The sequence below is a fragment of the Micromys minutus genome, assembly GCF_963924665.1.
Source record: "Micromys minutus genome assembly, chromosome: 2".
Classification (NCBI taxonomy): domain Eukaryota; kingdom Metazoa; phylum Chordata; class Mammalia; order Rodentia; family Muridae; genus Micromys; species Micromys minutus.
In genome coordinates this window covers 580,929-597,160 of record NC_137971.1, presented here as the reverse complement: position 1 = coordinate 597,160, position 16,232 = coordinate 580,929, and the positions used below count along the sequence as shown (strand labels likewise).

Here is a 16,232-nt window from a genome sequence, read left to right as displayed (position 1 = left end):
CCAGCACTTGGGAGTCAGGCAGTGAGTTTGAAGCCAGCCTAGCTTACAGAGAGAGTTCCAGAACAGCCAGGGCTACTTGGAGAAATCCTTGTCTTGAAAACAGGGGTGGGGGGTGGGGGGGTACAGCGAGAGGGGGGGGGGCAGGCAGTCCTCTCTGAGTTCTAGGACATTCTGATCTACACAGTGAGCTCTGAGACAATTCAGTGACACTGTCTCTAAAAAAGGAGAGCAGGGAGGGGAAGAGAGAGGGGCGGTGATAAAGAATGAGCTGAAGAGAGAACAAAAGCATAAAGCACAAAGAACCTGATTAGTAATATTAAGCAGCCATTTGTTGCTTTTCCAAGTTGCTGTAAGCATTTATCATCAGTAAAGCACTCTCAAATATACCCTGACGTCAGTACATTATTATCACAATTATGTGCCATAATGAGTCATTAATGAACCATAAAAAGACTCCAGGAACTGTGGCCTTCCATAACTAAACTTTATAGACATCCCTGGGAAAAATCTAGTGACTGAACTACAGGGCCTGAGATTTAAATAATGCTCTAGCCCAAAGAGGCTTCCACAAAATATGTTGAGATTTACTCAGACATACTAACTTGGGCTCTAACTACCTGGAACCTAACAAGCCCAAGAAAAAAGATATGACCTAGAAACCTTGCACTGAAAGCTCACTCTGTTCCAATGGACAGAATCAAATCCTTACCAGGGGTCCTTCCAAAGCCTCAGCAAGCTATTCCTAAGTCTAGGGTGATAGGTGCTTTGCAAGATGCTAATGTTAAATACCTAGGGAGCTAAGAGGTGACTAACTTCCAGATCAGGTATCGTATTGCTCATTTTACCAAAAAAGCTGGGACGCAGGAAAGTTTAATGGCTTCCTTCAGAATATATGGCTAATTCCAGACAGAGAGGTCAGGGTCAAGAGAAGCCTTACTTTTATTCTCCTAACACCTAACCTTAGCCATTAAGGGTCAAAAAAAAAAAAAAAAAAAAAAAAAAAAAAAAAAAAAAAAAATATATATATATATATATATATATATATCTCACTACTGTCATTATTATTTAATTTTTCTCTTAATAAAATTTTAAAAGGCACTTAAAGAATGACTTTTATTTACTCATGATACATATGATAGATTTTTTTTTTTAGGTGAGTCAAGATCTCATGTAGCTCATGTAGCCCTTAAAATCTCTATATTCAACTCCTGGTCATCTGTCCTGCCTCTACCTCCCAAATGCCATGACTACAACTGTGTGCCAACATGTTCAGCTTCGGTATAGCATAATCATAAGTACATTTTTGCTAGGCCTGGGGATGTAGCACAGTAGAATGTTTGCCTAGTATATGAGAAGCCCTGGGTCCTGTTATCAGTATCATGGTAGGGGAGGGGTGCCACACAAAAGAAAAACAGATCCAAAAGTCTCCTCTCCATATCTGTAGGAGTTCTATATGTGTAATATTAATCTAGGTAAATCAGTGACTTAAGGAAAAAGCTTAACAAAGGGTTGACAGGGAGATCTTTAGGGTAATGAGACAAGTTGTGTGAAACTAAAAAATTAACAACACACCATTCTATTTGTGTCAGAACCATAGGCCATACAATGAATCATCAATGATGTAGGCTATAGAGGTAAAGATGAGGTAGAAATGTGACAAGTCTAAGTGACAAATGAATCACAGTGCTGACAGTGAAAATTGGGCAGGGAAAGTTCTGACAACATAAAGCAATAACGGGGCTGAGGCTATATATAGCTCAATTTGCCCTAGCATAAAATCCTGGGTTTGACTCTTCCTAATGTTGGGGGGAAAGGGCAATTCTCCTAGAGACTTAGCATTCTAAATCTCTATTTGGAAAATTTAAGCTCAGTGGCTGAAAACAACCTGGCATATGGTGCATGCCTGCAATCCTAGTGTTTGGAATGCTGAGGGCGGAAGATGGCTGAATTACACAGTAAGTGCAAGGTCAGCCTAGAATTCGTGATTTAAAAAAAAGAATGAAAAGCAAGTGAGCCAGAAAATTTGAGTTCACAAGAGACATTCCAATTAAAAATAAAGCTTGTGTCTTTTCAAAACTATTTCCACAAAGGTGAGACCTCAAAATAAGTATGGGAAACATAGCAAACTCACACTACCATTACTGCAACAAAATGAAACTAAGTCTAAAATGCAAATAGCTGGAACCTAGGGCTTGGGAGTTACTACATAGCTCCTAAAAGCTAGGAAATTATCAAAGAGTCACAGCAGGCACTTTCATTAACCAAACAACTTATTAAAATGACACAAACTTAACAGTTGTGATGGCTCACATCTTTAATCCCAGGCAGAGGTAAATGGACCAGAGTTTGATCCTGACCCAGAGGCAGAAGTGGGGAAGATTTGACACAAGTACCATATAGAAGAAATTAAAAACTATAGCCCCAACTCTGAAGTGCTGATAAGTAGTCATAAAGTCTGCAAAGTGAACAACCTTAAACAAAATTACTTATTGGAGAACAAAAACAAGATGATATATTCTAATAAATAAATGTAAATATTTAAAAGCTCTAGCTAAAAAGGAAAATAACTTGGCTAAGGTGTAGCTTAGTTGGTAATGCACTTGCCTAGCAAACACAAAGCTCTGGGCTGCTCCCCAGCACCATGAGAAGCATAAACTGGATGTGGTGGTGCATTCCTGCAACCTCAGTGCTCCAGAAGTAAAGGCATAAAGATCACCTCAAAACAAAAACAAAAGAACACAGAACAGTGAAACAGTTGTTACTAGAACAGGCCAATTTAAAAACAAAAACTCCCCATTGTAAACAGCCTGTTCCCGAGAGAAAGAGAAAACCCAACTCTGTACCACCTATTTGGTAATGTTTTTATTTGCCAATAAAAGAGAGCAGTCATCTGAAACCTAGTGAAGATACATTTCTTTAGACTTAGTCAAATTACATGAAAAGGCTTTGGGTACTGGGGGACTTCCGAGTTTGGGGTTTGGTACACTATAGAGAACTTAAAATGTCTACTGTGGATACTATGAAGTCACTCTTTCTGTAGGTTCTAGAGTTACAATCACATAAACATGTCACCAGATAACACTGGCATCTTGTTTCTATTCAGGTCCTCAATAACATGTTCCTTAAGAGTTCACCTGCCCCAAAAGATGTGCTGTAGTCCAAGTAAGGCTGCAGTAAGCCAACTGTCACTATCTAACATACTTTTTTGATTCAAATGAAGTACATTTTCCCAGACACTGAAAAGGTTGGTTATAAAGCTTTAAGATAATTACAGCATTACTATTCTAGAACCCATCTCTTCATGAGGAATAGACTAGGATAGTAGAAATGCCTTCAACAGAACACTCAATGGCTACTGGGTAAGATGGAAATTTCTACAAGGGACTACACAACAAACACTACTCTACATTCTACCATCATATTTGAACTTGAGACACAGCTATGGACAAAAACTCATTATGACAGTACATTTATGAAATGGTCAGGGCTATCGTGACATCCACTATGGTACCCACTCCATATAACCTAAACTCTCACCAAAGTGAAGGTATTTTAAAAAGGAAATCTGTTCTCAACTACACTAATTACAAGTATCCCATCACTTTAAAAATCTTTATTGTCTCTTAACATTTCAACAGGTTGATCACTCTTTGGCACTGAATCCTAAAATATTTGAGCTCTGAAGATGGAACAAAGGGGGAGTGCTGGAAAGATTCAAGACCAGAGGCCAGGAACTGCCAGTTACTCCCACACAGCTGGAAGAAGAGCTGCAGATTAAACAGTAAAAAGTTAAAACAGAGTTCTGAAAGACCTAGACAGATGAGGGCAAATACAGTTTTCTTATTAAACCAAAAAATAATTATTAAAATACCTTAATCATGGTAAGTCAAGTGTGTTGAGTGAGAAACTAAGCAACAACAACTACCATGAACTGTGGGTAAAAACACCACAAGAAGTGCAGACTCCATCAAGTAACTGACTCCTGAGAAAACTCTAGAACAGGGAAAATACTGCTCCAGATCTCTGATTCTGTCTTTAAAACAGTTGTGTTTCAAGTACAATACTGTATTTTAAAAATGTATTCTATATATTTGCATGTGCCTGCATGTGTTTATGTACCACACATTCGTGCAGGCACCCACAGACCAAAAGGAAGGGTATTAGATCCTCTGGAACTGTAGTCATAAGTGGTGGTGAGCCACCCAATGTATGTTCTAAGAACTGAACTCAGGCCTTCTAAAAGAGCAGCAAGTGCTCTTAACCATGGAGCTATCTCTACTGCCCAGAAAACTTATATTATTTTTAATAACAGCAAAAATCTTTAATGAAATTGCTGTTTTAGGATTTTCAATATTCTAAAATTGGAGAAATGTATATGTTCAGAGTTCAAGTCATCAATCTTGATAATTCATCCTTCCTTACTCCACCCAAAATTTTGTCAATTCCCTAAAAACTTCTAAAAATCTGAAAGCCCCTTCTCCAGAGCTTCAATTGTTCATCCAGGCTCCACTATTGCCTACAATCAATATTGCCTAACTGGTCATTATCTCTACCTCCTCCACGAATACTAAGACACAACTTTAACAATGGTGCTCACTTCCTCCACACCTAGTGGAGTGGTTCCCATTCCTACTAACCATTTCTATCCATTCAGACCTGACTTGTGCCACTTCTTCCTTAGATCCTCTGCTCCCAAAACAACCCTGGGTCACAGGCTGCTCCCTCTGCAAGGACATCTAAGTCTAACTACTCCCCATTTCTCCACTCTTCTGGCAAACATCTCTTCATACTTGCAGGATTCTCTCTCCTCTATGCTATCAACTCTGTGCTACACGACTCCTAACATCCAGTCATAACATACCAGCATCAGTCTGCTCATCACCTCACTGTCTCACTCCACATCATTATCAAAAGGTGAAACGCTACTTTGACATACAATAAACACTCGCTGAATAAAATACCATTCAAATGTCTAATTAGCAGGGTTGTGCAACATATTAGATCTACAGAGGCTAACAGCCAAATGTCAGCTAAAACATAACGGGACACAAGACCAGTTTATCCTACTGAGACACAATGCAAAGGAACAAGGACAGCGAAGGTAACAAAGTGTCTAACAACCTACAGTGCAATGTCCAGGGCTTACAGTTCAGCTAGTTTACAAAAGAAAACTCTTCATTTTCTTCAGAGATTTGAAACTAAGCTCTATATACAAAAGTGGGTTTCTCTTTTTCAATGACATTTTATGTGATATCAGTTTTTAAAGAGGGCTGGAGAGACAGCTCAGCGGTTAAGAGCACCGGCTGCTCTTCCAGAGGTCCTGAGTTCAAATCCCAGGAACCACATGGTGGCTCACAACCATCTGTAATGGGATCTGATGTCCTCTTCTGGTGTGTCTGAAGACAGCTACAGTGTACTCACATAAAAAGAAAAAAGACAAAGAAAAAAAAGAAAAAAGGAGATTAAGAGCCTCAGTAAGACTCTAAAGTTCAGCTGATAGAGATCATGTTCACGGTGATGCTTGCCAAACACAGCTAAGCTAGAAGGTAATAAGATGCCAAACAACACCATATGGTAAGTCCATCAACCACATTGCAAACTGGAAGATAGGCCCTGACAACCAAAAGGCAAATATAAAATTTAGTAAAATATAGTTAATACTTTTAATTAATTTAAAAGTTAACTAAAAACTAGGAAAACAGCAATTTCATTAGGTTAAATTTGAAATATCATGAATTGCCTGCTCACCTAGGGGCAAGAATTATTAGGGGTTACTAAGTCTCCTCTGATCAATGATGCCAAGGTTATCCTCTAGCCTCTACAAATACTCTCATATATGTGTAGCTCATTTGGATCAATGCATGTAAGATCTCTGCAAAATCCAAAGGACCTCTTAACTATTAGAGGTACTAGGCTGACATAGTGAAAAAAATAAATAAATAAGTCCCTACGATTGTGAAATTACCATATGAATTTAATCCAATGACTAAACACGCCTATGGGGGGTACAATACCTGTGATTCAGCAGAACCCTGAGCCCCAGAATGAAGCCAGCATGGCAAAAAGCTGATCAATCTGAGAGCCCATGCTGTCTCAAGACCACTAGCTAAGACTTCACAGAAAAGAAAGTTCCAAGTAATGAAAAAGAGATTAGTAACATTCCATAAAACCACCTCACATTTAATACATGTGGGAATGGATCTTGAGTGTGCCAAACATCAGAGTTAACTGCAGATAAATCCTTAGAAGTGAGCTTACTAAAGATTCTCTGTTCACCATATACTGAGGATTTGCTCAATTAACACCTAGACTAGATGTCAGCCTGTACTACCGTCAGAATCCCCAGTAAATCTGTACCAATAGATTAGACACTAGAAATGAAAGGATGGGTGAGCATGCACACACAGTAATAAAATAAGTGGGCTGACCAGATAGCTAAGCAAATAAAGCCTAAAACCCTAAATTCAGTCTATAAGAACCCACATAAAGACAGGAGAGCAGAAACTCCATTAAGTCATTATCCTCTAGAAAACACGCACACACAGGCATGCACAGAAACATACAAGGGGGCACGTGTGTGTATGCAGACACACAGACACATGCACAGTTTTTAAGAGAACTATTTTTGTTCAAGAATAAAACAAAACACACAAAAAAGGAAGTGGACAGTGCTTCACTACTCATAAAGCAGAAGTACTCTGCCGAGTGGAAATGGGGTTGGGGTAGGGGAGATAATCTGACAAATTCTAAATTCAGGAAAACCAAGGAGGATAAACACAGAAACACTGGCCCCCAGGGAACACCAGTTAAATTGCTAATATTTAAAAAAATAAAGCAAGGCCAGAGATGTGGCTCAGTTTGAAGAGTGCTTCAAAATGCCCTGGGCATAAACTAGGCACAATCCCAGACTTCCCGGACGGAGGCAAGAGAATGAAAAATTTCAAAGTCATCCTCAGTTACAAAGACAGCTAGGGCCAAAAAGATCCTGCAAGAATACACTGTATGCATGTATAAAATTCTCAAATAATTAATAAAAATTGATTTTAAGCAAACAGTGAAGGTTGAGACAATATAAAAACATTTTTTAAAATGCTAATGGGAAAAGAGGGGCTATACTATAGAATTCTATATTCAATTAAAAAAAATTCTTAGAAAATAAAGACTTCCACAGACAAGCAAAACCTGACTAAGTCAAGGACAAGAGAACCAAAGCAATCCTGTCAATTTGGAGGGGAATATGCTGAGTTGTCCTCAGAAGATCCAGAGACACACACTACTAAGCCTGCCTTCCTTGGAGCCTCTGCCTCAAGCTACATTCCTGTCAGCCTGGCTTTATAAACTGGAGCCTAGCATAACTGACCTCTGAGAGGCTCCACCCAGATGACAGAAACAAATGCAGAAACCCAGACTCAGCTCTGAAAGTCTTGTAGAAGAGTTGGGAGAAGGATTGAGGAACTCAGAAGGGACAGGAACAGGAACCCTTGAGGGCTTGCAGAGACTCAATCACCAACCAAAGAGCATTCAAGGGCTAGACCTAGCCACCACCAACCTTGCTCCCACATATGTAGATGTACAGCTTGGTCTTCACTTGAGTCCCCCAACAACTGGAACAGGGGCTTACCCTGACTGTTGCCTACCTATGGACTGTGATCCCCTAACTAGGCTGTCTTGTCTGGCCTCAGAGGGAGAGGGTGTACCTAGTCCTTCAGTGACTTGAGGGGCCAGAATGGGTTGGTTCCAAGGGATAGACCTCCCCCTTCTCAGAGGTAAAGAGAAAGGGGTTGAGGGTAGGATGGAAGAGCAGTAGTGTAAGGGGGGCACTTGGAGAAAAGGGGCCTGCAATAGGGATGTAAAGTGAATAAAAAAGTAAATGGGGGGAAAAAAGAGAAATATTATCATGCTGGGAGGTGGTGGCACACAAGGGTCACCCAGCACTCAGGAGGCAGAAACAGCTGAATCCCTTGAGTCTGAGGCCAGCCTGATCTACTGAATGGGTTCCAGGATGACCTGGGCTACAAATAGAAACCCTGTCTCCCAAAAAAAAAAAAAAAAAAAAAAAAAAAAAAGGCTAAAAATTTTACAGAAGCCAAAGACTAAAGGAAAGAACAGCAACACAAAGAATAATATAAAAAGATTTCTTTCCCAACTGTTTTAGTCATTCTACTGATGTTAAGTGGCACCAGGAGCATTGCAATGTTAATAAAGAAAAGCATTTAACTGGGGACTTGTTTACAGTTTCAGAGGCTACATCCTGATCCACAGGCAGAGACAGAGAATGAGCTCTGGCCAATGAACAAGGCCATACCTATTCCAACAAGGCTATACCTCCTAATTCTAATCCTGAAATAGGAGTATTCATTATTCAAATATAAGAACCTATAGAGGCCATTCTTACTTAAAAAACACTAGTTTTTGATTCTCTAAAAAGTATCTTATGATCCTATAAAAGATTAGCACAAAGACTAAAAGCAGATAAGGGGCTGGAAGGAGGAGTGGGGACTGATTGAGGAGTGGGCATGAACATGTTTTCAGAAGTGATAAAAACAGCATGGAAGTGACAAAGCATTGACTGTCCACACAACATGCTGAATTCCTCACAACTTCACTCTACGGTGGTCAATAAATTGTGTAGTTTTCACTTTAAAAAATATTAAATGGCTACCATTAAATACTAGTTACCTGGGTCATGGGACACCTAAGTGCTTGACAGCTATACACAGCAGTAGCACATAAATAGAATGAAAGAAAAGGAGATGAAAGACTACAGATTTTTATACTCTATGTAAAGGAGTCTAGCAAAAGCCATGCATAGTGAGTTGATGGTGATATGATTGGACAGTGGAGAGGTAGGTAGGGAAAAGGCTAGGAGAAGAAGAGGAGGAAGGATTCCAGGAGGACCAAAAGTGGAGGCAGATGTGTATGTTTCTCTCAGCATCTCTTCATAAAAAAGGTTGTAATGAATATTTTATTAGGGATGGAACTCTACAAGATCATTTGACTTATCTAGGTTGGCAAATTATATCTATTAGATCAGAGTGGTTTGGTATGTTCTTTGATGTGACTACTTATTTGAGTTCAAAGGGTGTAGTAGCCAAACGCATAAAGCCCACCACAGAGTTGAGATGTATGTGTCTAAGGCTTGGCAACAACAGGCCAAGGCAGTCATATCCTAGAACAGAAGCAGCCAGGGAGGCCGTAGAGTGAGCCGAGCCTCAATTCTTAGAGGTGGCATAGAGCACAAACAGTGCCATATGCCCCCCAGGTGCCGGCACTAGTGCATGATAAAAGGTTATGCCACTTCTTAATATTTATTGCAACAATGCATTACTTAAATTTCCACACTGCCAACTCTTTGGGTAACCACTAAGGAGCAAAAAGGATGGTGATAAAACCAAACTGAAATCATATTTCATCAAATGTAGGCAAGACACATAAGACTCATACAATATATGGGTATGGCCAAGGACTCCCTCCCTGAGACTGGAGTTTAAGGTCAGTTTAAGGCCAGCCAGGGCAAAAAAAAAAAAAAAAAAAAAACACCTAAGAGAAAGAAAACAGACAATGGACTTCAACCTTACAGTAAGTGTGAAGAGTCTTCAACTGGGTTTTCAAAAGACAGAGAGGTTGGGAGCTGGGCTTGCAGGCCATTCCTTTAATCTAAAAGACAAAGGTAGGTGGAGTTCAAGGTCTAGGAGTTCTAGGACAGCCAGGTCTACAAAGAGAAACCCTGTCTCAAAACCAGAAGAAAAGAAAGGAAAAGGGGAGAGAGAAAAGAATAGAGGAGGAAGAAAGGAAGAAAAAAAAGGATGGATAGACAGACAGAGGCTACCATAAATAAATTTTAAAAAGCAAGATCCAATCATATTTTATGCACAACAAATGTGCTCTTTAGATTAAAAACAAAAGGACTGGAAAAAGCATTAAACAATGAATCTGGAACTCTAAAGATACTGGACACTTAACAGGGATAAAAACAGGCATTCCATCACTATGAGACACCTGAACATGATACACCATATAAAGGGGTTTGTGAACAGAACTGAAATCTATACATATATAGTCACTTTCTTGCAAAACTGCCAAAATAGCAAGGGTAGTTTTAAATCGAGTATTACTGACACAACTGAACATGTAAGAGGAAAACAAATGTCCCTCTCATCTCACACTAAGCTCATAATTCAGGCCACAGGTTAGAAGCAAAACCCACAACATGCTGGATGAAAATGTAAAGCAATTTTAATCCAACAAAGTAGCTGCTCTGGAAAGGGATCACTTCCAAAGGTCTATGTGATCTGGTCAGAATACAGACAAGCCTTTAATAACAAGAGACAGAAGTCTGCTCTAAGTTCAAGGCTAGCCTGATGTGAAGCAAGTTTCTGGTAAAGAAAACCTTACTTAGGTCCAGGCAAGCCCTTAATCCTCAGGAGACAGAGGCCTTCGGATCTCTAGTTCTAGTCAGTCAGTTAAGGTCAGTGCAGTGAGTTGAGTTTTTGAGTTCATGCAGAAGCAGGTGAAACCAAGGAATAAGGAGAAGCCAGAAGATTAGTTTGAAGTCAAGCAGAGCAATTCAAGCTGAGATAAAAGCGAGATTGAATCAGTTAGCCTGAAGAGGCGGCATTTGTGCCACAACAGCTGAGATGAACCACCCAGCCTGAGTTCAGAAAGAACTAAAAGGGTGAGCATGGGCCTCTAAGAAGACAATCACCATCAGTCAAGAGTAAGATACTTTTACAAGAAAATTTGAGTTACACAAGAATTTCTCAGGATACAAAAACCACAGGCCATAGAAGAAAAAAAAAACCTGATAAAAATCAGTTAACATTGAAAGTAAAAACATCTACTCTTCAGAAACACTAAGAAAAATGCAAGCCAGAGAAGACATTCCAAATACATGCCCAAAGTTCACAAAGATGTCTTTAAACACAGCAGCACAAACAACCAAAGAACAAGCAACAGATCTGAAGAGTCTCATAAGACAGACCAGAAATCACCTGACAAGGCAGAGGCACATAAAAATAAAAGACAGAACTTACTACTGTCCACCTCTGTCAGCCAGCACTGTCAGAAGTTCTAGAGTTAACACAGGGTTTGTCAGACAAATCAAACATAATGTTGGTGGTATTTAAATTAAATTTCTAGATTCAAATGGAGGAAAAGGACATTCCTATATTTTGATTCAAGAACATGAAAACTTGAGCCTTTTATCGAATTCCTCCACAGTTCCTTATTAAAATTTCACTGTCCCTGGGTCTTGTGTATTTGGGGGTCATTTCATTTATAGATACAATTTTGTTAAATTATTATATAGATGTCTATTTTAGTGCCATCGTTACCAGTATGAATTTTATCCTTTCTAGGCTCGTCTTCAACCTAACAATCCATCTACACTGAGTTTTTCTTTTGGTTTCAGTGGTTCTTGATAAATGATATTATTACCAAATTCTAAAGGGTTTCTTTACTTTTTATTTATTTATTTATTTATTTGTTTTTGTTTTTTGAAACAGTCTCCCTTAGCTGACCTGGAACTCATAAGATCTTTCTGTAAGGAACCATGCAAGCAACAATACATTAAGAAACATCCATGGGGGGATGGAGAGATAGTTCAGGGTTAGGAACACTGACTGGTCTTCCAGGGGTCCTGAGTTAAATTCCCAGGAACCACATGGTGGCTCACAACCATCTGTAATGCCTTCTTTTGCTGTGTTTGAAGACAGCTACAGTGTACTTATATGTAATAAATAAATCTTTAAAAAAAAAAAAGGAACATCCATGGGTAGTTACCATCTTATAGTGAATATATTGAAAATATCTCCACTATTATTCCTATTAGCTACAGGTATCTAGTAATGACCTTTGTTTTCCCCAGAGCTGAGGACCACAGGGCCTTGCGCTTTCTAGGCAAGCGCTCAACCACAGAGCTAAATTCCCAACCCCTAGTAATGACTTTTAAATAGTTATCCTGCACTCTTTGAATTACTAAGAGTTATCATAGTACCAAGTATCACAGTATAAACTAGGTGCTGGATGATTGTCATTAAAGAGTTATCAACTGAGATAAATTACAGCTATATATCGATATTAAAAAAACTTGAATAAACTAAAAATCATGATTCTTTTAACATGGTTAGATCTGATGAGCTAATAGTATACAGAATTTTCATTTCTTTTTTTTTATATTCTTTTTTTTAAACTTTATTTTAAAAAACAAAGATAAAAGAAAAAAAATTTAAACATTTTTGCATAAATGTATACAAATACATTTTTGTCAGTGCTTGGCTGTTTTTTTTTTTTTTTTAGGTTTGATACTCTGCATTAAGGTCTTACTAGTTACAATGAGCAAAAAGTACATGTAAAACAGGATGTAACCCAGAATTAGTCAACGTTTTCTTGGTGTGTAAGGATTGAGCATAATGTTTTTTTGTTTGTTTGTCTATTTTGTTTTGTTTTCTTTTTTTCTTGAGCTTCACACAGTCTGTGAGTTGTTTCTGGGGCAGTCCGAGCCTCTGGGGTTAGCATCCCACTATCAGTGACTGCATATTATGTCTGTTCTTTTGTGACTGGGTTATCTCACTCAGGATGATATTCTCTAGATGCAACCATTTTCTTAAGAATTTGGTTAAGTCATTGTTTCTGATAGCTGGGTAGTACTCCATTGTGTAAATGTACCACAATTTTTTGTATCCATTCATCTACTGAAGGACATCTGGGTTCTTTCCAGCTTCTGGCTATTATAAATAGAGCTGCTATGAACATTGTGGTGCATGCGTCTTTGTTGTATATTGGAGTGTCTCTGGGGTATATGCCCAGAAGTGGAATAGCTGGATCTTCAGGTAGTACTATGTCCAATTTTCTGAGGAATCGCCAGACTGATTTCCAGAGTGGTTGTATCAGTTTACAACCCCACCAACAGGTTTAACACAACTACAATCTATCTAGTTTTAAATTAAGATTCCACTAAACTCATAAAATGGGCTTGGGATTTTAAGTTTTGTCATGCTTCTGTGACCTATATTCCAGAATTTATAAAAAGGTTATGGAAGTGTGATGGAGCCTGTGTACAACAATATCTATACCAAGAGATTTAAAAGGGAAAGTCTTGACCTACTAGTCTAAGCTTAGTCCATCCCAACTTATGACTTCTGACAGCTGCACTTGGGAGTTAGTAATTCCTTATCACACATTCCATTTACCTTTCCAAATTTGTTACCATATAATAACTTCTTAAAATCTAATATCTATTTTTAGTTTTCATTTGTCTGCAACTTTTCCCCTTTAACAGGTCTACACAGCTTACTAAACGTTTTTTGTTTTGTGACAGGGTCTCCCGTGTCACAGGCAGGCCTGTAACAGAATATGCTGCTAAGGAAGATGAAATTCTTCATCACCCTGTCTCTACCTCCAGAGTGCTGGACTGGAGTTGTGAGCCACCAGGTAAGGTTTTATAAGTTGCTGGGATCAAACCTGGAGCATCCTACCAGCTAGACAAGCTAGAAATAATCTTTTGGTTTGGTGAATCCTTTTGCTCTCAGCTTGGTTGGTGACTTCTGCTCTTAATGCTAATTTCCTTAACTCGAAGAAATTTTACTTAAGCATTAATTCAAACTGCCTTCAGCATTTAAGGTAAATTACACTGCAACTATAAAATCTAGTTTCACAACTTAACCTTCAACATACAAGCTGCATTATGTAAATGATGGTCCTGTGTATGCATAAAAGGGAATAATCATATACAAATGATACCATCTACACCCAAACCAGTGTCTTTGCCTAAAGCAGTATCTTGCAGGCAAGTAAGTAATGTCGTGTGCTAGTCCCATAAATACTTTTCTATAAGGTTGTGACTACACAACTCCATCAGAACAAAAAAACTCACTGCTGGGTGGGCAATTACTGTTACAGCTTAATAAAACTCCTTAACTAGAAATAAAATCTCCAGTTACATTATCAGATGTCATTTTAAATTTGCAGTTAACAAGGACCAGTAATGGTCAGGTTCCTTTTACACTACCACCACCACTGAGGGCTAAAAAGCACTACTACCTTACTCTTTACCTAGTTATGGAAGCACACTACCTGACTGTAAACATTCTGGGATTAGTTTTTGGTCTTCTGTCTGCAAGTGAATTTTAAGACAGATCGTTTGAAAGTTCAACAATTGGCAGGATCCTGTTTATGGCCACTTGCTGGACCGCTTCTCTGGAACGTGATTTTATACATCAACTTCAAAATACTTGCAGCAGTTCCCACTACATAGTAGAAGTAATTCAGAATTCCATGACAAGAAGCAAAAATGTCACAGAGAACAAAGAGTGGATAGAGACCAACGTTCAGATGCCTGGTTTGCCTAAAATACAGCGGCTAAGAATACATTTCTTTGCCCTCTGGCTGCAAAAATAAAACGAAAGGCCTCTCGATAGTGAAACTCAAGACCTCCTTACTTTTCCCCCCTTGCTTTGTAAGGTGAAACTCTAAAGGGGACGCATTAGAAAAGAGCTTATAGATGTTGAGAGAAGATCAGGCATAAGAGGGATCTTTTCCGAAGCATAATCTAAGGTTGCGCAGGTGTAACAAGCAACCCGGGCTGGCTAGCCGGATACCGGCCGCAGACACCGAATAAGGGTGGGAGGTTAAGAGGAGGAAAGAGAACTAAGTCTGGAACAAAGGAAGTGGAGCTGCTCTCAAGGCGGGGAGGATTCCGCGAGCTGACCAGGAGAAGCCTAGAGGGATGGAGGGAGGGTGCGGGGGAGTGGGAGGGATACTCACGGAACTTGGAGGTGGAGGTGTTGATGTTGATGGTGGAGCTGGGGGTGGGGGCAGGGGCCGCCTTGGCCACCGCGGCGGCTGCGTCGCAGCTCTTCAACATCATAATCACTCCGTTTGGCTCCGGAGACCCCGTCGGGAGCCCTTCCTTAGGACCCTTCCTGTCCATGGAGCCCGCGTGCACAGCCAGCATCTGTCCTCCCGGGAGTTCACGGCCAGGATCCGGGATGGACGACGAGGGCCGCGGCGGTGGTGGCGGCAGCGGAGGGGCGGGCGGGGGCTGCCGGAAGCTGTCTGCGGCGGCCTCCCAGTTGTTGTGGTTCTGGTCGTCCATCATTGCCTCGTAGGTGAACATTTCCTCCTCTTCCATGCTCTCCTCCATCCCGCCGGGCCGCGGCTTCCCAGGCACCTGCCCGCCCACCTCAGCTCCCGGGCGTGGGAGCTCAGCAGCCGCCTCGAGTTCACATCGCCTGGAGCCCTCGCGGGTGCGGCGGAAAATCCAGTGGCGCGCCGACTGCTTTCGCTCTCGGTCTGGACGACTGCACCGGAGGAACCGCTGACTGCGGTGGGCACTCCCGGGGTCCGGGTCTGAGAGAGGCAGCCGCAAAGCAGCGACGTCCCTCACGACATTTTACAGCAGTTTCTTCTGGCGTTTGCAAAGAGCTCTGGGGGAGCGGCCAGGAAGGCACGTGGTGCGAGGGACGGCCTGGGGAAAGCTGGGCGAAAGGGGAGGGAGCTATGATTCACCGCAACGGGAATGCAGCCTGCCGCGCTTTCCTTCCCCCCCCCACCCCCATCAGATTAGGCCAGGTGTCTAGACCCGGATTCGCTGGCCCCGCCCCCGGCCGACATTACGCGATAAAGGACCTTGGTCTGCGCACGCGTGTTCCTAACTTGTTGCCAGAACTAGTCTGGGTGTGCCCGGGAGTGGACGAAAGAGAAACAGCGTGTCGCCGCAGTTGAATTTAAAATATTTTTAAACATTTATTGATATGGATTCTCTAGGTTTTTTTTATTTTTTTAAAGATTTATTATATGTAAGTACACTGTCGCTGTCTTCAGACACACCAGAAGAAGGCATCAGCCCTCATTACAGATGGTTGTGAGCCACCATGTGGTTGCTGGGATTTGAACTCAGGAAGACCTCTGGAAGAGCAGTTAGTGCTCTTAACCACTGAGCCATCTCTCCAGCCCCTGCTGCAGTTAAATTTATTAGTCCTTTTTTTCTATTTTTTTGTAACCCAAACCGGCCTCTAACTCCAGGCAAGTCCTCTTTCCTCAGCCTCCTGAGTGTCCTTTCTTGCCCCATGCTGGCTAACCTTTCCATGGTGAGGTTTCCTCACTGACACATGCTTTTTTTTGCCACCCAGGCTTTGACCTCACAGCTCCAGCCTTTGCTGAGGGATGAAAGGACAGGGTGGCAGTAGGCTCCGGGTACAGACTAAAAGGAGCAGACTGCTTGTGTGTTCCCT

At 40.8% G+C, this 16,232-nt stretch overlaps 1 protein-coding gene across 3 annotated transcripts in view; it reads right to left on the bottom strand.

The window, feature by feature from the left end:
* CACUL1 (CDK2 associated cullin domain 1) overlaps nt 1-15,390 on the bottom strand; it is a 59,303-nt gene extending 43,913 nt beyond the window's left edge. For all 3 annotated transcript variants that reach the window (XM_080912624.1, XM_080912625.1, XM_080912626.1), the window contains exon 1: nt 14,764-15,390. In XM_080912624.1, coding sequence (XP_080768750.1) covers nt 14,764-15,142 — 379 coding nt within the window. In that variant the 5' untranslated portion in view covers nt 15,143-15,390. The remainder of the gene's footprint in view (nt 1-14,763) is intronic.
* Nucleotides 15,391-16,232: the final 842 nt, after the last annotated feature.